Here is a 22622-nt window from a genome sequence, read left to right as displayed (position 1 = left end):
CCTTTTGTAAGGAGGGTGAACAGCCCTAGGAAGGTCAGCAGAAAAACAAGAAAGATGGAATAAAAAGTTATCACAGATTTGATAAATGTTTACTGAACATCTATTAAGTGTAAGATGCTGTGCTAGGCAGGTAGGGTCTATAGGAGACACAAAGATTAATAAGAGAGAATCCTCTGCCCTCACTTGGAGGCTGGAAACCAACAAGGATGCCTTTTGTTCCTTTATTAAGCTATCATCTACTGAGCTTCCACTCTGTGGCAGGTGCCTCTTACAGCGCTTTATATCTCTTACCTTGAATTCTCACTAGTGCTACCAGGTTGATATGAGGAAACTCAGGCCAAGAAAAATCAAGAAACTTGTCACAAGGCTGGAAATTGTGATTTGAGCCTAGGTCTGTTTACAGAATGCCAAATAATGTTTATAAACAGTACTTCATAGAGAGTTTTGTTAAGATAAATCAGGTCAGTAGCCTACGATAACGATATCAACGTGATTGGAGAGTGACTATGTGCCAAGCACAGCACTTGGTAATTTATACGGAGTCGTCACATTTAGTTCTCAGATGGAAGTTAAATGTCTGCATTCTCTGCATTCTCTCTGACACTATTACATCTACAACTGCCCATGTAAAAACAACAAACAAACCCGGATTTCATCCAAGACTCCTGACTCACATCACCCACGTTGGTTTCTAAATCCTGTAGATTTCACCTCTTTAATAGCTCAATTCATTGTTGCCTTTTCATGCTCATAGTCACTACTCTAGTGGGAACCACCATCATCTTGCAGATGGATTATGCTAGGAGCTTCTAAGCGGTCTCCCTGCCTTTCTGATTCACTTTACCAAGCCTACACAGTGTCCTTTCTAAAGCGCAGACACAAACACATCTCTCCCCACGTCCTCCTAACCTTAAGATGCAAATCTAAATCTGGAGCCTGAGGACCCCCCTGAACCCACTCTGTGCTCCAGCCACATTGAACTGCCCCCTCACCCCCTGGACTCTGCAAGTTCTCACCTGTCTCGAGGTCTTTGAATGGGTTTCTGCCTCGTGGGTCTCAGTGTGCCAATCCAACCCTCTCCTACTTCTTCTCCTTAGCTAATCCTTTCCCTATCCTGGCTAACTTTACATGGCCTTCATGATGGGGATTTGATGTCATTTCTAATTAGAAGCTTTGCCAATTGTTCCTCCTTGTTGCTCAAGCACTCTGGGCGAGGAGCCAACATTAGGTTTTCTCATAATACCCCAAGTTTCCCCTTGAAAATGCACATCTTCAGTTTTATGTCTCTCCACCTGCCTTTGAGCTCCTTGAGGGTGAGTCTATCTACCTCCCAGTCCTCAGTTCCCTGCAGTGCCTGGCACATAGTAGGCACTTAATTAATATTTATATGCTTGCTTGTTTTAATCCAACTCTATTTTTCACAGGATTTGAGGCGACTTCCACAAAGGGAACATATAATGAAGAAAACAAATATTAAAGCAGGAACAAGGAAATTATAAATAGAATCAGAACTAGAAAGGAACGACATAAGTATATAGTCTACAGAGGTTAACAGTTGTTAGAAAGGGGATAAAGATTTTCCTAGAATATTTATTGAACATATTTCTGACAATAGATTATTCTGAGATCATAACACACCCCATTTATGGAATAGCTCATTATTTCCCTACATCAGAAGCTAAAATTTATTTAAAAGTATAGAAAATGTTTTTTCAAAAGATTTTAGGGTATGGATTTTGAAGTCCTTTGTTTTCTCAACTTTTCTATAACTTCACACTCTAAGCTCTCAGAAGACAGAAAACATGCCATTTTAGCTTATTCTTCTGAACTCAACACAGTACTACACAGGAATCTATATGCCTTAAAACAAAACAAAACAAAAAATCACTTTCCTGTACTAAATAAGAGCAAGACTCTCAAGCATATAAAAATAACAGCAAGTGACTTCATCTTCAAGGACATTTCCTATCTGAATTGGTGGAAGTCAACTGCAAATCAGAAAACTAAAACTACTAGTAAAATTACTGCAGGTGATTTGTGGCCATAGCCACTCCTTTACAAGGAATAAAACTGTGGCTGTCAGATTAATGTTTTAAATATATAGACCATTAACACTAATTTCTTTTTAAGGCAATTTAATCTTAAAATAATCTTCCTTGAATCACAGAAAGCCTTTGTGATTCAGTTGCATGAAAAACTATATATATAAAAGATATTTCCCACCAAATCAGGTCCTTTATTTTGAAAACCACACAGTGTACACTCTTAGAAAAGTCTTGATTTTCACCACTCTGATTAGCTAATGCAGAGTTAAAAAGAACCAATGCCAGGTATGTGTTTTTAGATGGTCAGGCCTAGCTTATTTGGTATAAAAAATGGCAGTTGTGCAGAAAAGGCTTGAGAGCCACTGCAGGGAGCATTCAAGGCTTTTCAAGTCTGATTTTAGCCCTCACTGCCTTGCTCTGGTGATTTCTAAAACATAATCCGCTGCCTGCCTGCACACCTGTATGAGAAATGCCACACCATGCTTGCTGAAAAGGAGAGTCACACTTATAACTAGCTTTCATTTTGATAACTATTTTGATCCCCTTCCCATACTTGGAGCAGTACGTACCAGCTCTGAACTATAACAGTGATTGGCAAGAAGTAGATGCCCAGTAAATGTCAGTTCAACCAATAAACAGACATTTAGTTCTGTTCTGTCCACCGCTGAATTCCATACTGATGCAATGTAATTTCAGGCACAAGCAATCCAATGCTTTCATTAGTATTGTGTCTTCTTTATAGGCTTGTGACAAAGTATTGTTATTCTTCTTGAAATAATAAGAAAACTGCTTTGTTTTACCAATCTGAGGGGACAGTTTGGGCCTTCAGTCCTCAGAACATAGGAAAGCAACACAAGGAAGCCTGCTTTCCAGGCACCTACAAGTTTCACCTGAATACATTTCAATTCAATGTAGCAAATGTTGGCTGAGGATCTATTATATCCAAAAGAGTATATTAAGAGAGATAAAGATGAAAAAGAAACCATCTTGCCCCTAGGACTATGAAGAGTTCCAACACAGTGCCTGACACATCATGAGCATTCAATGAAAGATTGATATTTTTTATCAATCAATTTTTTATATATTAATGGAACATTTATCATATAAAACTGAGTGCAGTACATATCAGAAAAGAGGTACAAAGCAAGTGGCCTGTGGGATGGGTCTGGACAACATGCACCAATACTGGAGGAACTGAGAAGGCTTCCTAGAGGAGGTGGAATGTCATGGAGACCTTCCAATGGCATGAGCAATGAAGGGCATGTTTCAGGACTTGTAAGCAGCCTGTAGAGGCTCATGCGTAGGTTGCACATCTAGTCCATAGTGAAAAACACCGACACAGGGGCTTGGCCCAGAGGATGAGACCTGTATTAGGGTAATAATTCAATAGGCAGTGCAGGGTATAGGCTGAAAGCTGGAGAGACAGAAGCCGGGAGATAAGTAAGGAAACTAAAGCAATTTTCCTTGTTCTGCAGGGATCTTAAGAGCAGGACTACATTTCAGGGGAAAGGCAAGCCTGTATGAACACTGTCTTCTTTTTCCCTCTAACTTACAACAGTGTTGAAATGACCATAGTTGAAAAGCAAAATTGGAAAGTCTTAAAAATTGACTTAAAACAGTATGACTCAAATACTTAATTGACTTATCAAATGTGTTATTTGTCGATAGGAAAAAAATTCTATCAAAAATACTTAGAACAATTAGAAAGTTCACAGTAATTGAACTCTAAACTCTCAAATCCACAATGATGATAACTATTGATATAACATTGAATGAATGTTTTCATAAAACCACTGAAGCCTCAGCTTTCTATCTTGCTGGTTTCATTCTCTTCAAGAGATTATGGAATATCAAAAGTGTTGTCTGAAATGATAATGCTATGAGTTTCTCTGAAGAGCTTAAGACAATCTACACACTTTAATTAAATCTCTTAATGTCCCAGTGAAGTAGGCAAGGAATCAACAGAAGGTGAGTCATCAAAAACTGTGGAAGACTGGACCATGGGATGTACTTGTAGGTGAAACCCACTTCTGTTATTACTGTTTCCATCTCACCAATGAGGAAATGGGATTATTATTCAGACAAGGATGGTGAGCTATATTCCATTTTCACTAAAGGCAGAATACACTGCTGTAGTAGGCTCTGGAAGCATCCCGTGGGAGATCTTTAAAAATAGCATAACAACCATGACCACTGAGGTTTCTCCTTTGAGAGTCAACCAACCTTTATTATTGAACACCTAAAATGTGCACCAAGAAAACACACACTGCCTTTTTCTTATCAAAGAACACAGGACAAGAATCCCAATTTATCATGATGTGTAATCTCTTAGCTTTGGTTAACTGGTTCATCAGGAGCTTGGCTGAATTCTCACTTTACTTATCCCCATGCTTCCGTCTGCTCCAGAGGAATGAGGGAGCAAGAGTCTTAAGGAGGTAACGTTAGGAGTAGGGTTGACTATGTTGAAGACACAGTATAAACTGCAGGGCTAGAAAAAATGAAAAGACGCAGAACAAGTCCTGACTCTTGGTTCTACCCTTAGGATAGTGGTATAGACTCTAAAAGTCAGATAGACTCTGAAAGACAAACATACATGGCAGCTATCATATATGATCTAGCTTATAAACCAACTCCATTTCTTATCAAGGAAATTAAAGTACCCTAACCATTTAACCAGACTATGACACTGCTCTCTCAATCCAACCACCTCCTCATGACCCAGCAAATACAGTCACGGCTCTCAAGGAAACAGAGACCCCAGTTTTTTAAAAAAAATCATAAAAAAGATAAACACTGTTGTTTTAGGCAATAATTTGGTATCACTAAAGACTTGAATAATGAAATCCCCTGGCAATATTTGGTGGTAACATTCATAAATCAATCCAGAATATGCTTAAAATCATTCACTTTATCATAAAAATGAAAACACAAAATCAAAAATTTGGTTGAGAATCTGTGGCCCCTCAAGTTTGAGAAAAAATGCTTTAGAGATAGCCTTTATTAATGGGTCTAGGAAAGAAGTCAAGGTAACAAATTGTGGCTAGTCCTAAGAGTGTGGTACCTGACACAGAGACCTCTTCTCAGGAAAGGTGAGTATTTGATCTACTAGTAGTAATATAACAAGCAGCTTATTTCTACTCCCCAAAGCTAATTTACTACATTAGGATCAAGGGCAAATGTGCAGTAACTACACATGTCAAGAGTAATAATCACTCTTTCCCAGACTTCAGGATGGTTGGAAAAATGCTCTAATGGAATCCTAAATTCTCTAGAGAAAAAGCCTCACAAAATTAGGAAAATTCCCTACCACCAAATAAATCCACATATTTTATAATACATATATATATATATGTATTTAAATACAATGGGAATTTAATTGCTTGTATATTTTCCCCATAAAAATAAGATGAACTAAAGGATTTAGAAAGGTTTTCCTAGAACCATATTTTAATTTGGTACCTCAATCATTGCCATCACCTGCTTCCTAAGAATTCACAAAAATCATATATTTAAAATATTATTCAACATAACCATTTAGCTAAATACTTACACAATTATGTGAGCAGAAATCTCCTTTCATTATAGTTTTATATATACTTTAACAATATTGACGATATACCCAAGGACTATAATTTTAATCTCTTTTTTGGATTAGATTTATATCTGCCAGTTTAATACTTTTAATAAACTTCCTAAATAAAAAAGACATTTTAAGTCAAATTATAAATCTACTGTTAAAACATGTCAGATTATCAAATACCATCCAGTTAAAGTATGATTCTGAATTTAGATGGGTGATTTTAGAGTAGGGAAAATATTAAATATTTTTATTAAATATTAAAATGCATAATGCTTATGATAAAAACATTTGTTTCAATTAATGTTAAATACTATTTGATCTTAGAATTTTTGAGCTGGAAGAGACTGTGAAGATCATTCAGTTTGATGACTTCATTTTTAGATGTTAAATCCTTGATCTCTTGAAGGTCACATAGTCTAGACTAGAATCCTGTCTCCCCGACTATCAGTCCAGTGTTCTTCTAATTAAGCCATGTAGATATTTACTGTGATCATCACAATTAATTATTCTGGTATCCATTAATACAGAAGTACTATTCTGAGGTAACATCACTCATTATCCTAAAAAGAGGTTACAATAATCCAGGGCCGGAAAATCTAAACCCAACTCTACTGTTCACTGAGCAATATGAAGCAAGCCATTTAATTGCACTGTTTCCTTTTCCTAATTAGGACTCTAGTAAAAAATAAGGACTCTAGTAATTTAGACTTACCTATTTAATTTGGTTGTTGCAAGAGATGGTAATAAAAATAACTGTAAAGCATACAGCATATCTAAGTGCAAACTAAATACTTAATAAAAAAAAAAACCCCTCATCTTAACTATATTTAAACAAAGAAGCAATAACTGCTTTGAGTCATACTTAGGATGAGTACATATGAGCCACTATGTCTGAACAAGCAAATGCAGGGGTAAGTCTCACAAGTTCCATAGTTCCTAAATTTTCCTAGAATTTCATAACCTATCTTTATGTTTAACTAAGTCATATAATTATGAGTTGAGAACAAATTAGAACTCTATGACTTCTCAAAGGCATCATTGATTCCTAAACAGAGAGAAGTGTTAAGTACCTATAGTATTGCTAATAGAATCTGAAGAATTTACTATAGATCCATCCCGTAACTGATCTATGCAGACCATAAACCCTGCCAAATATTATTCCCTAGTAGTAAAATACAGCTTCCCAGGTGACATGTAAAATCATCCAGCTTGAGCTGACCTTTAAAAAACAAACAAAAATTTACCAGCTGGATTCTCTTGGATAAGAAATAGGTCTTGCAACTGGAAGGGGCACGAAGAATCAATAAGTAGGTTTTAAAAGTACTGCAGAATGCAAATTTTTAAAAGAAAATATGTATACTACGCATAGACAATAGTCTGAAAGAAAATACCCAGAGATGCTAACATAGGTCATCTCTAGGGCATAGAATTTTCTGCTGTTGTTTTTTAAATCTTTTTTTCTTTGTGCCCATCTGTTTTGTCTGATTTTGAACACAGAATAATACTTGGTATATTAAAAAGTTTACTTTTTGTGGAAAAAAATAATTTTCTTTAGTCTCATATTGAGAGAGGCTACAATGTCCACTTCAAAAATGAAACAAGAAGGCTGGAAATGTTAGCTAATGGTCGTGATAAAAATGGGAATTGGATCCAGGCTTCTTGTGTCTTGATACTGTTTTTGGTTACTTTAGAGGACCAGCAGAGAGGGAGAAAGTCTGGAGAAGCCATTTCAAAGTGAGTTTTCACACCTAGTATATACTAAAGGGCAAAGTTGTGAATGGTTTCTAACTATTTCTAAGCTTATACTCAGCACACATTCTTTATCCACAGTTTTCATTTCTGGATTGCAAGTCACCATCTCAAATTTAAACAAGTATTGCTTTCAGTGTTTAATTACAATTTAATGGAAATACTACTTGCATTCAAATCAGCTTTTAGTTTTCACATCACGAATGCGCATCCAAGTTATTGTGTCATTATAATCTCATGTTATAATGGCTTCATAATGCAAGTCCCTGCAGGGTTGAATTAGTAGTTTCCTATGGTAATCGCCCATCACTATAATATCATAATCACATAAACACAGTCCCCACATACTTCCACTGCAATCATTTTGACATTGTAAGAGCATTTTAATAGTATTAGCATAGATTCTCCAGAGAAATCATCTCATTGTCACTGCATTACCATATAAGATTAATTGTGATGGAGCCAAGTTGTTGTGATATGAGAACTTAAAACAAAAAAAAGTGATGCCCAGCAACAAAGCATTTTACTTCTCAAAAGGTCAGTACATTTTGCAATAAGGTCACAATACAACCCCTAACCGAATGTATGTCCTTACACAAGATGTCAAGTTTGTTGTTTCGTTTTTTTTTTTTGCTTGTTTGCTTAGGACTCATGCAATAGTAATAAATGGGGTGGGGTCAGTCCCTCTCTATGGTATAGAAGGAAAAAGCAGACATGGTCCCTGTCTGCAAGGAGTTTATAATTTAATCAGATTTACGACAAATTATATACAGCCTATAGGCAAACACAATGAATTCTCTTATGATAAACAAAGTACTTTGTAGTAACTGGCATTATGTGGTGGTAAGAATAATCAAACAAGGTTATCCTGCAGAAGAAATGTTTAATAATTAACTAAAGGATTAAGCATATTAAACATAATGATGTGTGGCAGAAATGGGCTGTGTGTTAGAATTCTTAAGAGTCTGGCTGGCATCTTTGTATTCTAACTAACTCTGGGAAGAAGAAAGGCCACCAAAGACTCTAGTAGCAAACACAGTCACAGTCCTACCCAAGAAAAGAGCAATAACTAGTTATGGGCAGGAAGCCTCTCCTCTGCAGGTACTTCAGTGAAGAGATTAGAAGCTGGACCTCGTCCTTTATTACTAAGAAAAGAATGGGCAGGGCTGTTCTACTGAGCATCAGATCAAGGGCCAGAAAAAAGAAACTCTTGTGCATAAAAGCACTGTCCAGCCCCCAATGTCTCCTTGGTGTGCTCTCTGTATTTGAAACCCTGGTATAAAATGAGTATCATGTGTCAATGAGTGACACACACTGCAGAAACTGGCAGGATATCGTGTTCATTTGAGGGGCCTCTAATCTGGCATTCTCTGGGGATACCAGAGGAAAAGTGCAAATGAATTATCACAACTCTCAAGAAATCCTCTCTGCTCAATGTTTAAGTGAGAACAACATCACCACGGGCATTTAGCACCATGACTGGCCCATAGCAGACATTCTATAAATATCTATGGGTGGATGAATAAATTAACCTGACTGGAAGGAAGGCACAGGTTTCAGAGCTGCTTTGAGCCTGAAAACACAGGTGAACAAAGGTGGAATACGTACGCTCCAGTAGCATTAATAGCAGAGGAATCAACAACTACAATGTCTCTTGCGTTATTAAAGACTTGCTTGCTTTCTTCGTTATGGCAAATCACAGCACTGCGAGGAATAATGGTCGCTACTTTTCTGTTTCTCAGGTTGTGGGTGCATGGGAAACCTCGGAACTGCTCTGAGAGGCTCGGTTTCCAAAAAAGAATTAACAGTACTTTTTAAACTAGAACACAGAAAGTATAAACATATGCTAAGTGTTCAGAGCTACTTTTACCAAGAAGCTGCAGAGCAATATAAACCTATTAAATGAACAAAACTAGCTGTCCTTCCTTTAGAAGTTATTTTTAACTTCATGGGTAAAGTCTCTACAGCATTTACTATCCTCTCCTTTGAGTTCTTGTTTAGGCATCATGTGAAATTAAACTCTCACTTTTTGGTGTATTCGTTACAGTAACTTATTTTATGCATTTTCCATTATGTATTAATATCAAAAGGTACTTTTATTACATTTCATGATCAGTTTTTTATTTGCTCTCTTATTAGACATGATCACAGATTAAAAATCAAGAACTTTGATGTTTAAACACACGTATGCTTGGCATAAGAACAGAAATTATATTTATTATGTACAATATATCTTGATACTACTTAGAAAAATATCAGAGTTTTGTTTTTTCTCTTTCTCTATCTCATTCATGATTTTAAAGGCAACAAAAATGCTTCCTGGTTTAATAGGTTAATTCTCTAATTCAAGATAACATCTACCCTAATAAAAGATTAATCTTTTATTGATACAAATAATAGTAGTTATAAAATATCTTGAGTGCCAGCAAAAATTAATCTTAACTTACTATATTTCAGAAATGGAAGAATGGACACAGATAGGACAACACAGTGCTCTTCTGAACATATTACTCCTTCCCCAAGAGGAAGAAAAACTAGAATTTTACCAACTGCATAAATGTTACAAAAAGTCGGTATGTGAAAAACATGTCTTTGGGCAAATTACTTGGTCTGTGGGCCTCAGTTTTCTCATTAATAAAACAAAAGAGTTGAACAAAGTGACCCTAAAAGTTCCTTACGGTTACAACTTCTATGATTCTATGTGCAGAGGTATGAAATGGGTCTAAATGGACTCTGAATGTCCAAGAGTTCAGTTTGTTCAAATATAAAATAAATGGGAATAAATGCATAGTAGAAAATCAGACAGATCATTTCTATACAAGGAATGCAAAACCTACTGATACTTTTCTCTATACAGATTCTTTTCCTGATATCCCATTAGGCAAACCGTACTCAAACCAACCATATTACAGTACTTGCTTTACTATAAACCTTCTATAAAAAACAGATTATTACTAACAGATGAATGAAATACAAATGCCTCACAACCTAGAAGTTCCAGATTGTTAATTATTTATTATCACTTGTTATACTGCTTGTGAGTAAGAATAAAATAGAGACACAAGATTAGCCCTCAAATAAGTTAGGCTGATGGTCTGAGCAACTGAAAACTGTTTTAAAAAAAAGAATTTTTTAATTCTTTAGTCGATGGTGAAATAAATTTAAAAAGTCAATAATTTGCTTGGTTTTTGTTAGTGTTTTCAAGTATGATAGATATCCTACTGGTAGTTCACACTGATTTTAGGTGGTATATGGGTATTTTGAAATGTTTTAAACAAGTATTTATTTTGATGTGTTTTAGAAACAACGTAATAAACATTGAGAGCCTATGGCTTCATGGATATTAGTGCTTGTGACGGAGCTAAAGTAAAAGAGTGAATTGGTTTAAAAAAGATTAAATAACCAGTGGTAAAGGTAATACCCAAGCATAGCAAATACTCTTGAAGATGATATGAGAATAAATCCAAGTTTTACAAGAATTAATAAAAATTATACTGAATTTGTGAAAATTATAGGGCATATCAACATCTCTACAATTTTTGGTAACACATTCATTTCTTTGGCCTGTTAAAGAACTAACTTCTTTTCTGAGGGTAACATCCCACCCAACTCATCAGAAATATAATCTTGACTTCTAATTAGGAAGAAAAAGCTATTATCCAATTTTAACTCTCAGATCTTTTTATTGATCCTGTAATTGTTGACATTATTTTAAATGATGGTTTAAAAATATCAATAGGGTATATGTTATAAAGATTATGACATTCTGGTCACACATAGTACAACCAGTTATTAAGCCTTCCAATATATTTATGGACTAAAACTCTAAAGTTTAATATATCATTCTCTATACAGGAACAACTTTAAAATAAACTCTCTTTAATGCTAATTTTGTGAAATTATTACTTTATATAGGAATAATTAATATAAACTTATTTTGGCCAAGACATTACTAACACAAAAATAAAAATAAGAAAGTAGAAACGTGTTCACAAAAAAACTACAGCATCACTGCATAATGCTTATGAAAATTCCACATAAATCTTTTAGAATCTTGATTCGATCTATCCAAAAAAAAAAAGGAATTTAGAAATTAGTCCTTTTGACTACACACCATAGCAAGAATCAGTAATAGCAAAGGTCGAATGCTCAGAAAAAGTATATGTTCTTTTATATACTACATTTAACAATTAAATGAAATTCAAAAGACCAATGGAACTATATAGAATCTTTATGGACATCATTTTAAACTTGGAACTCTTAGCTTGACATGTTTTGATCTCTCTATCCAAATACATTGATGGATAAAAAGTGAAAAGATAATCCCTAGGAGGAAAGAAGAATGTCAAAAAGAGGCATTGCAACTATTTGCAAGAGGCTTCTTCCTCCCCGTACAGCTGCCAGATCAAATATGGCTGCAAAGTCAATGTCTCAGCAGATCCTTTACTACATATGCAGAAGCTGCTCCAAAATATTTAGTGCCCAGGAGAAAGAGGAACACCTCTGAAGATGTATTTTACTTAATGATAACGGGGCAAGTTCAAACCAGCACAGAAGCAAAAGGGAATCTACATCAAACCTGAGACTCATGCAGGAAGGTGAGCGACACTCACACATGAGGCCCAGGACAGTTTCTAATTCTAGATGTGGATGCTGGGAGAATTTGGATAGGCACTGGCAGTGACAGTGGGAGACAGGGCTTTGGTGTAGTTCTCCTCTGAAGAAACCCTGACGGAGAGCTTTCCTTGTCTAAGGTCAGCTTGTAAGATCCCTCCTGCAATTGCAGAGGACATTTTCATAGAAAGTATTAGGCAGACGGCACTAACAACGCATAGTGCATTGGAGGCAAACAGCCTCTTCTAAAATCCCTGTTTTAATGGACTTGTGCAGTAGCAAATGCGAAAGCTCTGAAGTAAGAGATTAAACTTGGAGAAATTGTAGCCTGAGAGGCTGCTTTTCTATGGAGCTACTGGTAATTAAAACCATACTTTCCTTACATGTGTATTGTCTAACATATGCATGTATACCTCATTTAATCCGTCCCTGAAAACCTATCGAATTTTGCACCATAGGAGATTATATATTTCATTCATTTCTTCTCTTTTTTAAAACAATCTTTTATTTAAATTTTTCAATACAGACATTTTCAAAAATTCACAAATGTAGAGAGAATAGTATAGTGAACCTTTATGTATCCATTGCTCAGCTTCAACAATAATTCTAATTTAAAACAGTTTTTAAAGGAAAAAATGTTTCATAGTTCATTTAAAACTGCCAATCAATTACACCAAATATTACTCACATACTCTTATATACCCATATAATCCTGTAAGGATTGTTCATGGATATTAATTTACTACAAAAGATTTTTTAAGGGTTGAAAAGACGCTTGTTATTCTATTCTGAGGGAACATTGTAAAGATTCCCAGAATCAATGATAGATAGTTTGCATGGTAGATGGGGACAGGAAATTCCAAACTGAGATCTTTTATGCTTTCACATTTCCCTGCATTTTCTTTGAATATAAGAACTTTTCCAGCTTCTTTGGCTCACCTCTCTCTTCAGAGACTCCTCTGCTTTCTTGGACACTTTCAGTTGATAATATGGAGACAATAAGGCACGAAACATTTAAGCAACATGAGCACAGGACGCCACCTTACAGAGAGAAGAGCTGAGATAGGATTACACCATACTCTATATCTTTTTCCTCTTTTTGATAGTACGAAAAGAGTAATCAAAGCATGTTTTTGATTTGGAGAGGAAATTTTGGGTAAAAATATCTGCAAGTCATTCTAGCAAATACTTGGATGGTTGTAGTTCAGACAATAGGTATGCTTGATTATATGCATTTCTTGGTTAACTGCTTAATAAACTCTATCCAATTCATTTAATAATGTTGCTTCAATTTTTATCTAAGTATTTCAAAGTTTTAACTGACAAGCATAAAGCTCTCCTCCAAGTAATGTTATGGAGAAGATCCTGAACTTGAGTGGACCCTCCACATATCTGCAGTCATCACTTGGAGGCTCAAATTTGATAATCAAGGAAAATAACTTCAAAAACAGTAGTTTCCAGAGACCACTACTATTGTAAGAGCATTGTGGGCTTAATTTTATCCCCCCTGCCCCAAACTCATATTTTGAAGCCCTAACCCTCAGAATATCAATCAGAATGTGACTGTATTTGCAGAGGTAATTTAGTTAAAATGGGGCCGTTAGGGTGGACTCTAATCCAATAGGACAGGTGTCCTTATAAGAAGAGGAGATTAGGACACAGACATGCACAGAGAGACGACCATGTGAACATACAGAGAGAAGAAGACGGCCGTCTACACGCCAAGCAGAGAGGTCTCAGAAGAAATGAATCCGGCTGAGACACCTTGATCTCGAACTTCTATCCTCCAGAACTGTGAGAAAATGAATTTCTGTTATTGAAGCCACCCAGTTTGTGGTATTTTGTTATGGCAGCCAAGCAAAGGCATACAAGTACAGTCAGTAACAGAGGAAATGGCCCTTAGTGACACCTGGGGATTCCTGATCTATAAAGTGAGTAGAAACTCTGCCAAGAAGGCTGGCCAGGCATGTGCAATGTGACCTAACCCATTTTGACAAATTTTGGTGACAATCAGCTGATCAAAGTTCAGGGCATGAACTCAGACCAAATAAATCATCTTTTCAATTATTTGTCAGGGTATAATGAGAAAGCTTGTTGAAAAGTTAAGCAGATACCACACAACATATGTAGAAGCTGTATGGTATGAAATGCCCCTGAACTGGCTTTCTCTCTCCTACAAACTTTGCAAGAGAAAGATTGATAACAGTTAACTTTTCAGATATGCAGGGAATGTAGTAGATGAGACATGTAAACATGTGAAGGAATAAACATGAGAAAACTTTGAGAGTTTGTAAAAATATTTAAAATATTTTAAAAATCAATACATATATAATTTTGAAAATAGCAACATCAAGAAGGAAATCTTTGTTGGGACAAAATAATACTGAAGATTTTTGTGGTAGCAATGAACTTTCAATTATGCAAAAGAGCATTAAATTAACGACAATATTTACCAGTATTCTCTTCAAAGTGCTTTTCGAATACCAAATAATTACCCAATTAAGCCACTGCAAGATAAGCTGTTATTACTCTGGATTTAGTAAAAAGGACTAATAGTTACTATTTTAACAGTTCTGTGAAGAAAAACTCAACGTTTACTTTATACGACAACTGAGCACACCACACCCTTTTAATGAGTAAGAACCAGAAAAAACAAAAAGCTGATTATTTAAGTGATTTCAGCGGAAGACAGAGATGACTGAGAACTAAGGACCATGAACTGTGAAAACAGAGAATTAAATATGCAAAGCAGACACCAAAATTGGCAGAAGGCTATTTACGGATACTGCCGATACTTAGTCTTGCAGACTGACAATAGAGAATCTGTGGTCATGCCCTGAACAACATAATTCATCACACTAGAGCTTGGGGCAATCATGTCCAAGCAATTTATCATCATCATATCACTCGTCTGAGTACGAGAGGGGAAGAACTTTGATTGTTAACCTCTAGGGAGACTGGATTTATAGCCAACCTCCCCAAGAAGGCAGCGCAGCTCTGCCCAAAGCAAAATGCTCCCTGCTTCACTTCTGTTTAAGTCAGAGTAAAAGAGTGAACATATTGCCTCCAGGACGTTGAGAGTAAAGCTTACGTTTGATACCCTGAGATCTGAAATAAGATAACCAGGAAATCCTATTTAAAATAATCTTTGAAGCTGTATAGTAAAGAAAAAAAAATTAGTCAATGGTAAGTATGGATGATTCATTTCAAGTGTCCTTTGGTGACAAAATAATTTCTGAAATGCATCTACTGAGAACTACATTTGGGAAAGAATCATCTTTTCACAACTTAATCATAAACATTCCTCTATACTGGAAAACTTGAAAGTGCACTGAAAATTTAAAAAATATGTAAATTGTGATTTTCAAAGTAAAAATAAGAGCCTTAATTTCTATCCCTTCCAGGCACTGAGCCTTTATATATTTTACACTTTAATACCAGCAGACCCTTAGAGAATGTAATCAAACATCTAAATGCCATTTTTGCCACCTTTGACTAAAATCATGACACTGATTAGATAGAGCATTATGGGAACCAGTGCAACTGCCATCTCCCCAGCAGTAAGAGGAGTATTAATGATAAGGCAAACCTCCCACAGCACTCTCCCTGAGGTTCCCAAGGTGTCTGGTAAACTTGAGCCAGGAATCCCTGGATGCATGTGGCTCAGGCTTTACCTGAGTATATTAGGCAGGCTAGGCTAGGCTGTGCTGCAGTATCAAAAATATCCCCAAATCTCAGGGTCTAAACGCAACAAAAATTTATTTTTAGCTCACTGTACACCATACAGGGTAGCAGAGAACTCTGCTTACTGTCCTCATGCCATGGCCCAGGCTGACAGAGTTACCACTATCAGGGTGGGCATTCTGGCAGAGGGGAAGATATTGTGACAGATCTCTCACTGGCTCTTAAAACTTTCAAAACATAGAAGTGACACATGTCACTCCACTTACATTCCATTGGCCAAACAAGTCACTTGGCCATACCTGCCTGGAAGCGGGCAGAGAAATGGATAACATTCATGACTCCCAGGCTGAGCAGGCAGAGGTATCTGTACTCAGGTGGATATACCTTTTGCAAAGCACATAGTCAGAACCACAGAACCAGCTCATGCAAGGTGGCCAGGTGGAACCAGGTATTAAGAAAACCCTGGACCATTGAAAATACATTAGAAAGAACAGCTAAAGAAAACAAAATGAGGCCTCATTTTGTATGAGAAAAATATTCAACAGCCATCTCAGTCAAGTTCATAGGGCTACTGACCAGGATAGAGCTTAATCAGGAATTCTCAGTATTGTCACTATACGGTTTAAGATATTTGAGGAGAAAGACTCCTTGTATAGTAACACTTTAAAGCACAAAAAAGCAAGAGTGGACATTTTCCAAGCTCCTCCCATGCTATACAGTTCATCATTTTGTCTTCAAGAGCAATCTCTAAAATCCTTGCATAGGGATTCTTGACATAAGTATAATCACAGGGACCCTATGGCCCAGCCCCAGACCAGAAGGCACTAAGTCCACAGACATGTACTTCTCAAGACTCTAAATGTTCTCTCTATATATGTGTTCTCTTGTTCCTTGATCCTCTTGGCTCAAAAATTAACTACTCACACTTCAGTTTGCATTAAATTGCATTTTTTTCAGAAATGCTTTTCACTTCACATTCAAAGTAATTTCTACCCTTCATGGAGAAGGAGAAGGTTATTTAGTGAAACTTGTCTTTCAGGTAAGTCACTCCAGAATCTATACTGTCCTGATTTTCCTCCTGCCTCATCAACCACCCTCCTTTGCTGGATCCTCCCCACTGACCTCTAAGTGTTGGGGCCCTCAGGACTGGGTCCAAGGGCCTTTTTCCTTATCTATCTATATTCTCTCCCTGGGTCCTCTTATACATTTCTAACAGCATCATATATCATGACTAATGACTTCACATAATTATCTATAGCCCAGACCTCTCCTGTGAGCTATGGTATAATATACCCAGAAGCCTATCTGACATTTCCACTTGAACATCTCAACCTTGTGGCAGGCAGCCTCTACAATGGCCCCCAACAGCCTCATCCCTCCTGGTGGTCACACCCTTGTGTACTTCCCTCCCACACTGCACCAGGGTTGGTCGTGTGATTGGTTGTATATGGCAGAAGTGATGGTATGCCACTTCTGAGATCAGGTTCTAAAAAGACTGATTTCCATCTTTCTCTCTTGAATCATCTGCTCTGGATGAAGCCATATCATGATCAACCTTATGAGGAGGTCCACGTGGTAAGAAACTGAGGTCTCTAGTCAACAGCCAACTGGAGTCTATCAACAACCGTGTGAGAGAGCCAAGAAGCAGATCTTTCAGCCCCAGTCAAGTCTTGAGATGAATGCATCCCTGGCCAACAGCTTAACTTCAACCTCACGAGAGATCCTGAGCCAGAACCACCCAACCAAACCACATCAAAATTCTAGGTCCGCAGAAAATATGAGATAATATTTGTTGCTTTACTCTGCTAATTTTAGGGTATTTTTAAATGTAGCCATAGATAACTAATCCACTCATCACAGATATAATCTGTACCAAAAAGAACTTTCTGTCTTCCCTATCCCAATTCCCAATTTGCCCTTTCCCTAGCCTTTCTCTTCTTATTAATTGACATCTTGACATCTACTCAGTTTTCGAGCCAGCAAATTGAGAATCATCTTTGAATTTTCCTTTTCTCTCACTACCACATCCAACTCATCAGCGAGTTCTGTGGAATAAAAATCCAAAATCTTTATCAGATCCATTCATTCAACAGGTATGTAGTAAGAGCCTACTCTGCATAAGGTACAGCATCAGTTGCTGGAGAAGCAAAAACCCTGTCCTCATGTAGTTGACATTCTTATAGGAGGAAATAAATAACAGTTTATAAATAAAATATATAGCATGTCACATGAGAATGAGCAATATGGAGCAAAAATAAAGTGAGTGGGAAGATGGGGAATCCCAAGGTGTTTGAGGAGTTTGGAGTGTTATTTTATATAAGGTGGATAGAAAGCCTCCACCAATAACTCCAACCAGAATATAAACTCCAACAGGCTAGTGTCCTTATTTGTCTTGTTCTCTACTGTAGCCCCAGTGTGAATCCAGGTACAAAATACATATTTATTGGTTAAATGTGCAGACCTTTCCTGACCACCTTGTAATTTCAACTCCAAATTTGACCCAAAATATCATTAAATGGTAAAATCAGGATCTTATTTTCATAAATCCACACATTATGAGATTGAGTAGAGACCTAGAGATCAATTACCTTTATGTGCTTAGAAAAAATAAGCAATTTGTACAAAGTCACAGAGCTGGAACCAGTACTGGAATTATGGGTCCAAAATTCTTTAATCCAGCAACTCCTCTTACTGCCCCTTTAAGAGTATACCTTTAGTCCCTGCTGGACATGGGGTTAGAAGTGTAACGTGCAAAGTTTGGGGTGGTCTAAGGGGTAAGAGCACAGGCTTTGGAGTCAGACATAGATTTTCTTCCACCTCTAAACTTTCCAGCAATATGGCTTAACCCTTCTGTGCCTTAGCTTTCTCATTTCATCTTTCTCATTTACCATGAGACTACCTTACAGGACTGTGGAGAGGATTAAATTAGAGTGCACAGGGCTCAGACATGACCCCTGGTGATTAGCTTTTACAAACTGTCAAAAAATATAGGCTTGGGCATTCCTATTATAATTCTAAAATCAAGAGATAGAAATAAAACACATTTTGCTATTTTATTCTAAAAAATCTACATTACATATATTTTAGTAACCTTTTATAATACTAAAGCAGCTTCCAGCCTCCACCAATGAAACATAATTTCATAAAGTCGGACTTCGTGAGTTTGGTGTTCGAACTATACTTTTAAAAATTAAGTTACTACCTTGCTATCGACAGCAAGTTGTCTGATCCTTTTCTTTGCAGTATGCACTGAGATGTCTCTTTGAAGGGGGTTGGTTATTTCTGGAATTACATCAGACCTTTAGGATAACTGCTGTACGACCCTACTGTCTATGTAAAATAAAATGTAACGGGGCCAAGTAGGTGTCATAAATCGTAGGACTCTTTTCTTACAGATGTTCGTTCTCTATGACAATGAATGCGACAATCCTTTAGGACAGGAGTAAATGCTTGTCAGTTTCCTCCACTGTAAAAGTGATTTGGGGACGAATGGACTCTTGTTTCTACACCACGGGAAAGCTCTCATCTATAAACGTCCCCCCTTGCAGCTCCCAGTGTACCTGAGGCGTCTTTACAAATGTCATCCAACATCATTGCTGTATCCACCTTGCTCGTATCCGTGGGGAGGCGCACCTAAGTGTTTGGAATACAGTCATGATAGAAGAACCAGGAGACGGTCAAATAAATGGCAAGGCTGGGGCCGCGAGGCTTAGTAGTATGCTGTCAAAAGCTTATTCCAGGGCCGGCCCCGTGGCTCACGCGGGAGAGCGCGGCGCCCGTAGCGCCGAGGCCGCGGGTTCGAATCCTGTATAGGGATGGCTGAGCGTGGTGCGGACCACACCGTGCCGAGCATTGCGATCCCCTTACCGGCCAAAAAAAAAAAAAGCTTATTCAAGGAGAAAGCTTATTCAAGGAGGATGAGCAGGGAGGAGACGCCCCCAACCCAGCACAGCTGCCCGACGACGCCCCCGGAGCTCTTCTGTCGAGCAACTCGGCCTCGGGCTCTCAAGTCAGGCTTCCTGGGACTTGCGACTTCGGTTCCCCAGCCCTCGAGCCCAGGCCAGCCTCCCGCGCTCCAGTCTCTGCAGCTCCCCCGGGTCAAAGCGCAGGCTGATCGCAGGCCCTGCTCCAGGGCGGGCCTCCGCGAGGGCTCACCGCAGCCAATCCCGCGCCGAGCTCGGCAGGGAGCCCCCGCGGCGACCCCGGCGCTGGGCCCCACCCCTCCTACCGGGCCCACCGCTCCCGCGCCCGCTCCGGCTCTCGCGCGCCTTCTGTGCTCGCTGCGCGCCGCCTGCTCCCCCGGACCGTCCGCAAGGCCAACTTCCCGGGCCTTTTCCGTGTCCCCACTCTCCTCCCACTTCACCCTCCCTCGGGTCTTCCCCCGGCCCCTGACCCTAGGCCACGCCCCACCCCGACCCTGGGCCTCGCCCCACCCCGACCCTGGGCCTCGCTCCACCCTGTTCTAGGCCACGCCCCGCGGGCTCTTGCCGTGCCCCGCCTTCGCCCTAGGCCACGCCCACCTCCAGGTTACGTCTAGGCACCAGCCAGCTGGCGGCCTGGCAGGCGGCCTGGCTGGCGGCCCGGCCTATTACTGAGTGAGTGTCCACTTGTAGCTGCAGCATCCGCTCAGCTGCTGGGCCTACTTCCTCTGCGCAAGAGTCTATTGTAGATACCCCCCAGATACCCTGGAATGGGAGGTTTCTTATCTTTCTTTAGTTTGGCTGAATCGAAAGAATTAGGAGCTAGATCCCCGGGAAGGAAGGAAGCAGGCACATTTTCCCCAGATTCCGATTCTTCATGCAATGGAAACATTACTAGCTCTTTCAGTTTTCTACGCGGATAACAAATCAGAGGTGGTGCACTGGCAATTTGGTCCCCCCACGATAGAATCTGGATCCCCATCTTGAATACATAGAAATTTGGGTTTGTATTCCCAATTCTTTTTGTGGCCCCTGGGCCTGAGTTTTCTTGTCTTTAACATTAGAGTGCCATACTAGAGCAGTGGCCCCTGTACTTTATGTGACTGAAATAGGTTTAGTGAATATGTGAGTCTGTCTGCAACACATGCTACTAGGAGCAGCTGCCGCAATAAAGAATAATACATTTATTACACCGTAATCAGTTAATTTTATCCCTAATTCTGAGAAAAAGAAGATGGGCATTCAGATGGGAAGAACCTACAGGTGTTATTTCAAAGGAAGACAGATGTAATAATAATAATAATAGACGATGTTTGTAGTGGCCAACTGTACCAGGCTTTTTGACAGGTATATGTTTTTTCATTTATTTTTTAGAGCAACCTACACATGGAAGGAGATATTTCCCTCCAATTACAAAGAAGAAAACAGATTTAGAGAAGTATCTAGTGTAAGTCCAGGACTAGAACCCAGTTTGGTTCATATCAATCATGCCATCCGAGCAGAGAATGGGGCACTTTAATAGTAGGCTAGTAAATAAATTAATCCATTTAGTTTAAAAAAAAGAAAAAGAAAGAAAGAAAGAAAGAGGAGGATATACAGGTCTTGTTTTGTTTTTTAAGGAAGGTACAAGTATGAGAAGTTATTGAGAAAATGGGTCGGTAAGGCATAGGCAGGGAGAAGTTATCAAGGAGAAGAATCTTCAGGAGGATGGCTGGATAAATCCTAGGAACAGGGAAGGCGATAAAAGTAGGGCCCAAGAGTAAAAGAGACAAGAATAAATGTAGAAGTTAAGAACTGCAAAAGTATGAGTACCCGGAGAGTTGAATATTACTCGGAATGACTGGGGCTCATACTGAGACTGTATAATGATAGACGGATTGAGGGAGGCTTCTAGGTGATTTCGGTGCTGCTCCCACTCCGATTGCGTGTGCTGCAACCACGAGCCATATAAACGTGTACCTGACAATGGTTGTTAAGGAGAGGTCTAAAAGTCCATCATTTATAATGTTATATATTTTAGTAGCCCATGCTGCCAAACGTGGAATTATACACAAGGTTCATGTTAAAAAATGACTTCAGTTTTTCTTTATGGAAGTTACTAAATTCTCCACTGCCCACATTAAACCCACTGAACAAGATTTGTGATGGATTTCATATGCAGGCTCTTATTTCTATGGCTTTACTCCTTAAAAAGACAGTGTTAAAGAGAAACTACTCTAGATTTTATTTCTCTTTAAAAGAAGTTGCTACAAAGAAACTTCAAATTAATAATGCAGGAGATTTACTTCAGAAACTTTATCAAACTATTGTGAAAAGGTAGGTTCAAACAAGGGAAGAGAAGATCATGTAAATTCAATGTACAACAGTGAAAAACTTTTTAGCATATAGCATCTGGGTATATGCTGTAATCCCATTGTCACATCATAAGTGATTTCAGCAGTACTGTTAGTTAAAAAACAAATGCTATGGTATTTTTTTAAAAAGTAAAATAAACATTCTTCAGTATTGGCCTTAAAATCTGCTAGCCCTGGGGATATGGAGGCAAGAATGGGTAAAAAGGGTCTTTTATGATGTTCTGCTGTCAAAAATGATAATCTGGCATCAACCTTGTGCCCAAGTTCATTTTTCAGTCTTTCTTCCTGGAGAACCTTAACTGGGAAATATTTTTTGAAAGCTAGAATATCAATGTACTGTTATATGTCTGTGATGAAATAGGAAAGTTAAAAAAAATCACATTATTAAGGAACCAAAGGTTTCCAAATCAGTCTTTCAGTTAAGGGTTTAGTTCAAATGCACTCTTATTCTACAGTACTTGCTTTTCATTTTTATAGTATCTTTGAATTTTGACAGTACTTGTACTCAGAAACGCTAAATTGGCAGAGAGAATGAAATCAAAACCAAATATCCAAAGCCCCTCGCTGTTTGGGTTAAATTTCTAGAAGGCACCAGGTTTCCATCACCCTAGTTAGTTGTTTAAAATATTTACACAAAAATATGGAAACAATCTGGGGAGGACAAAATATAAAATAA

The 22622-nt window shown here is 38.2% G+C and overlaps 1 protein-coding gene across 7 annotated transcripts in view; it reads right to left on the bottom strand.

Annotated features, from left to right (window-relative positions):
• The window catches only part of PTER (phosphotriesterase related), a 59078-nt gene extending 39058 nt beyond the window's left edge, over positions 1-20020 (bottom strand). For 3 of the 7 annotated variants that reach the window (XM_063101295.1, XM_063101302.1, XM_063101297.1), the window contains exon 1: positions 19233-20020. In XM_063101295.1, coding sequence (XP_062957365.1) covers positions 19233-19256 — 24 coding nt within the window. In that variant the 5' untranslated portion in view covers positions 19257-20020. The other 4 variants (XM_063101296.1, XM_063101299.1, XM_063101301.1 and 1 more) reach the window with 4 other exon arrangements.
• Positions 20021-22622: the final 2602 nt, after the last annotated feature.

This window comes from Cynocephalus volans, chromosome 6 (genome assembly GCF_027409185.1).
Source record: "Cynocephalus volans isolate mCynVol1 chromosome 6, mCynVol1.pri, whole genome shotgun sequence".
Taxonomy (NCBI): Eukaryota; Metazoa; Chordata; class Mammalia; order Dermoptera; family Cynocephalidae; genus Cynocephalus; species Cynocephalus volans.
The sequence above is the reverse complement of the archived record's forward strand: the minus strand, read 5'-3'. Positions and strand labels throughout refer to the sequence as shown.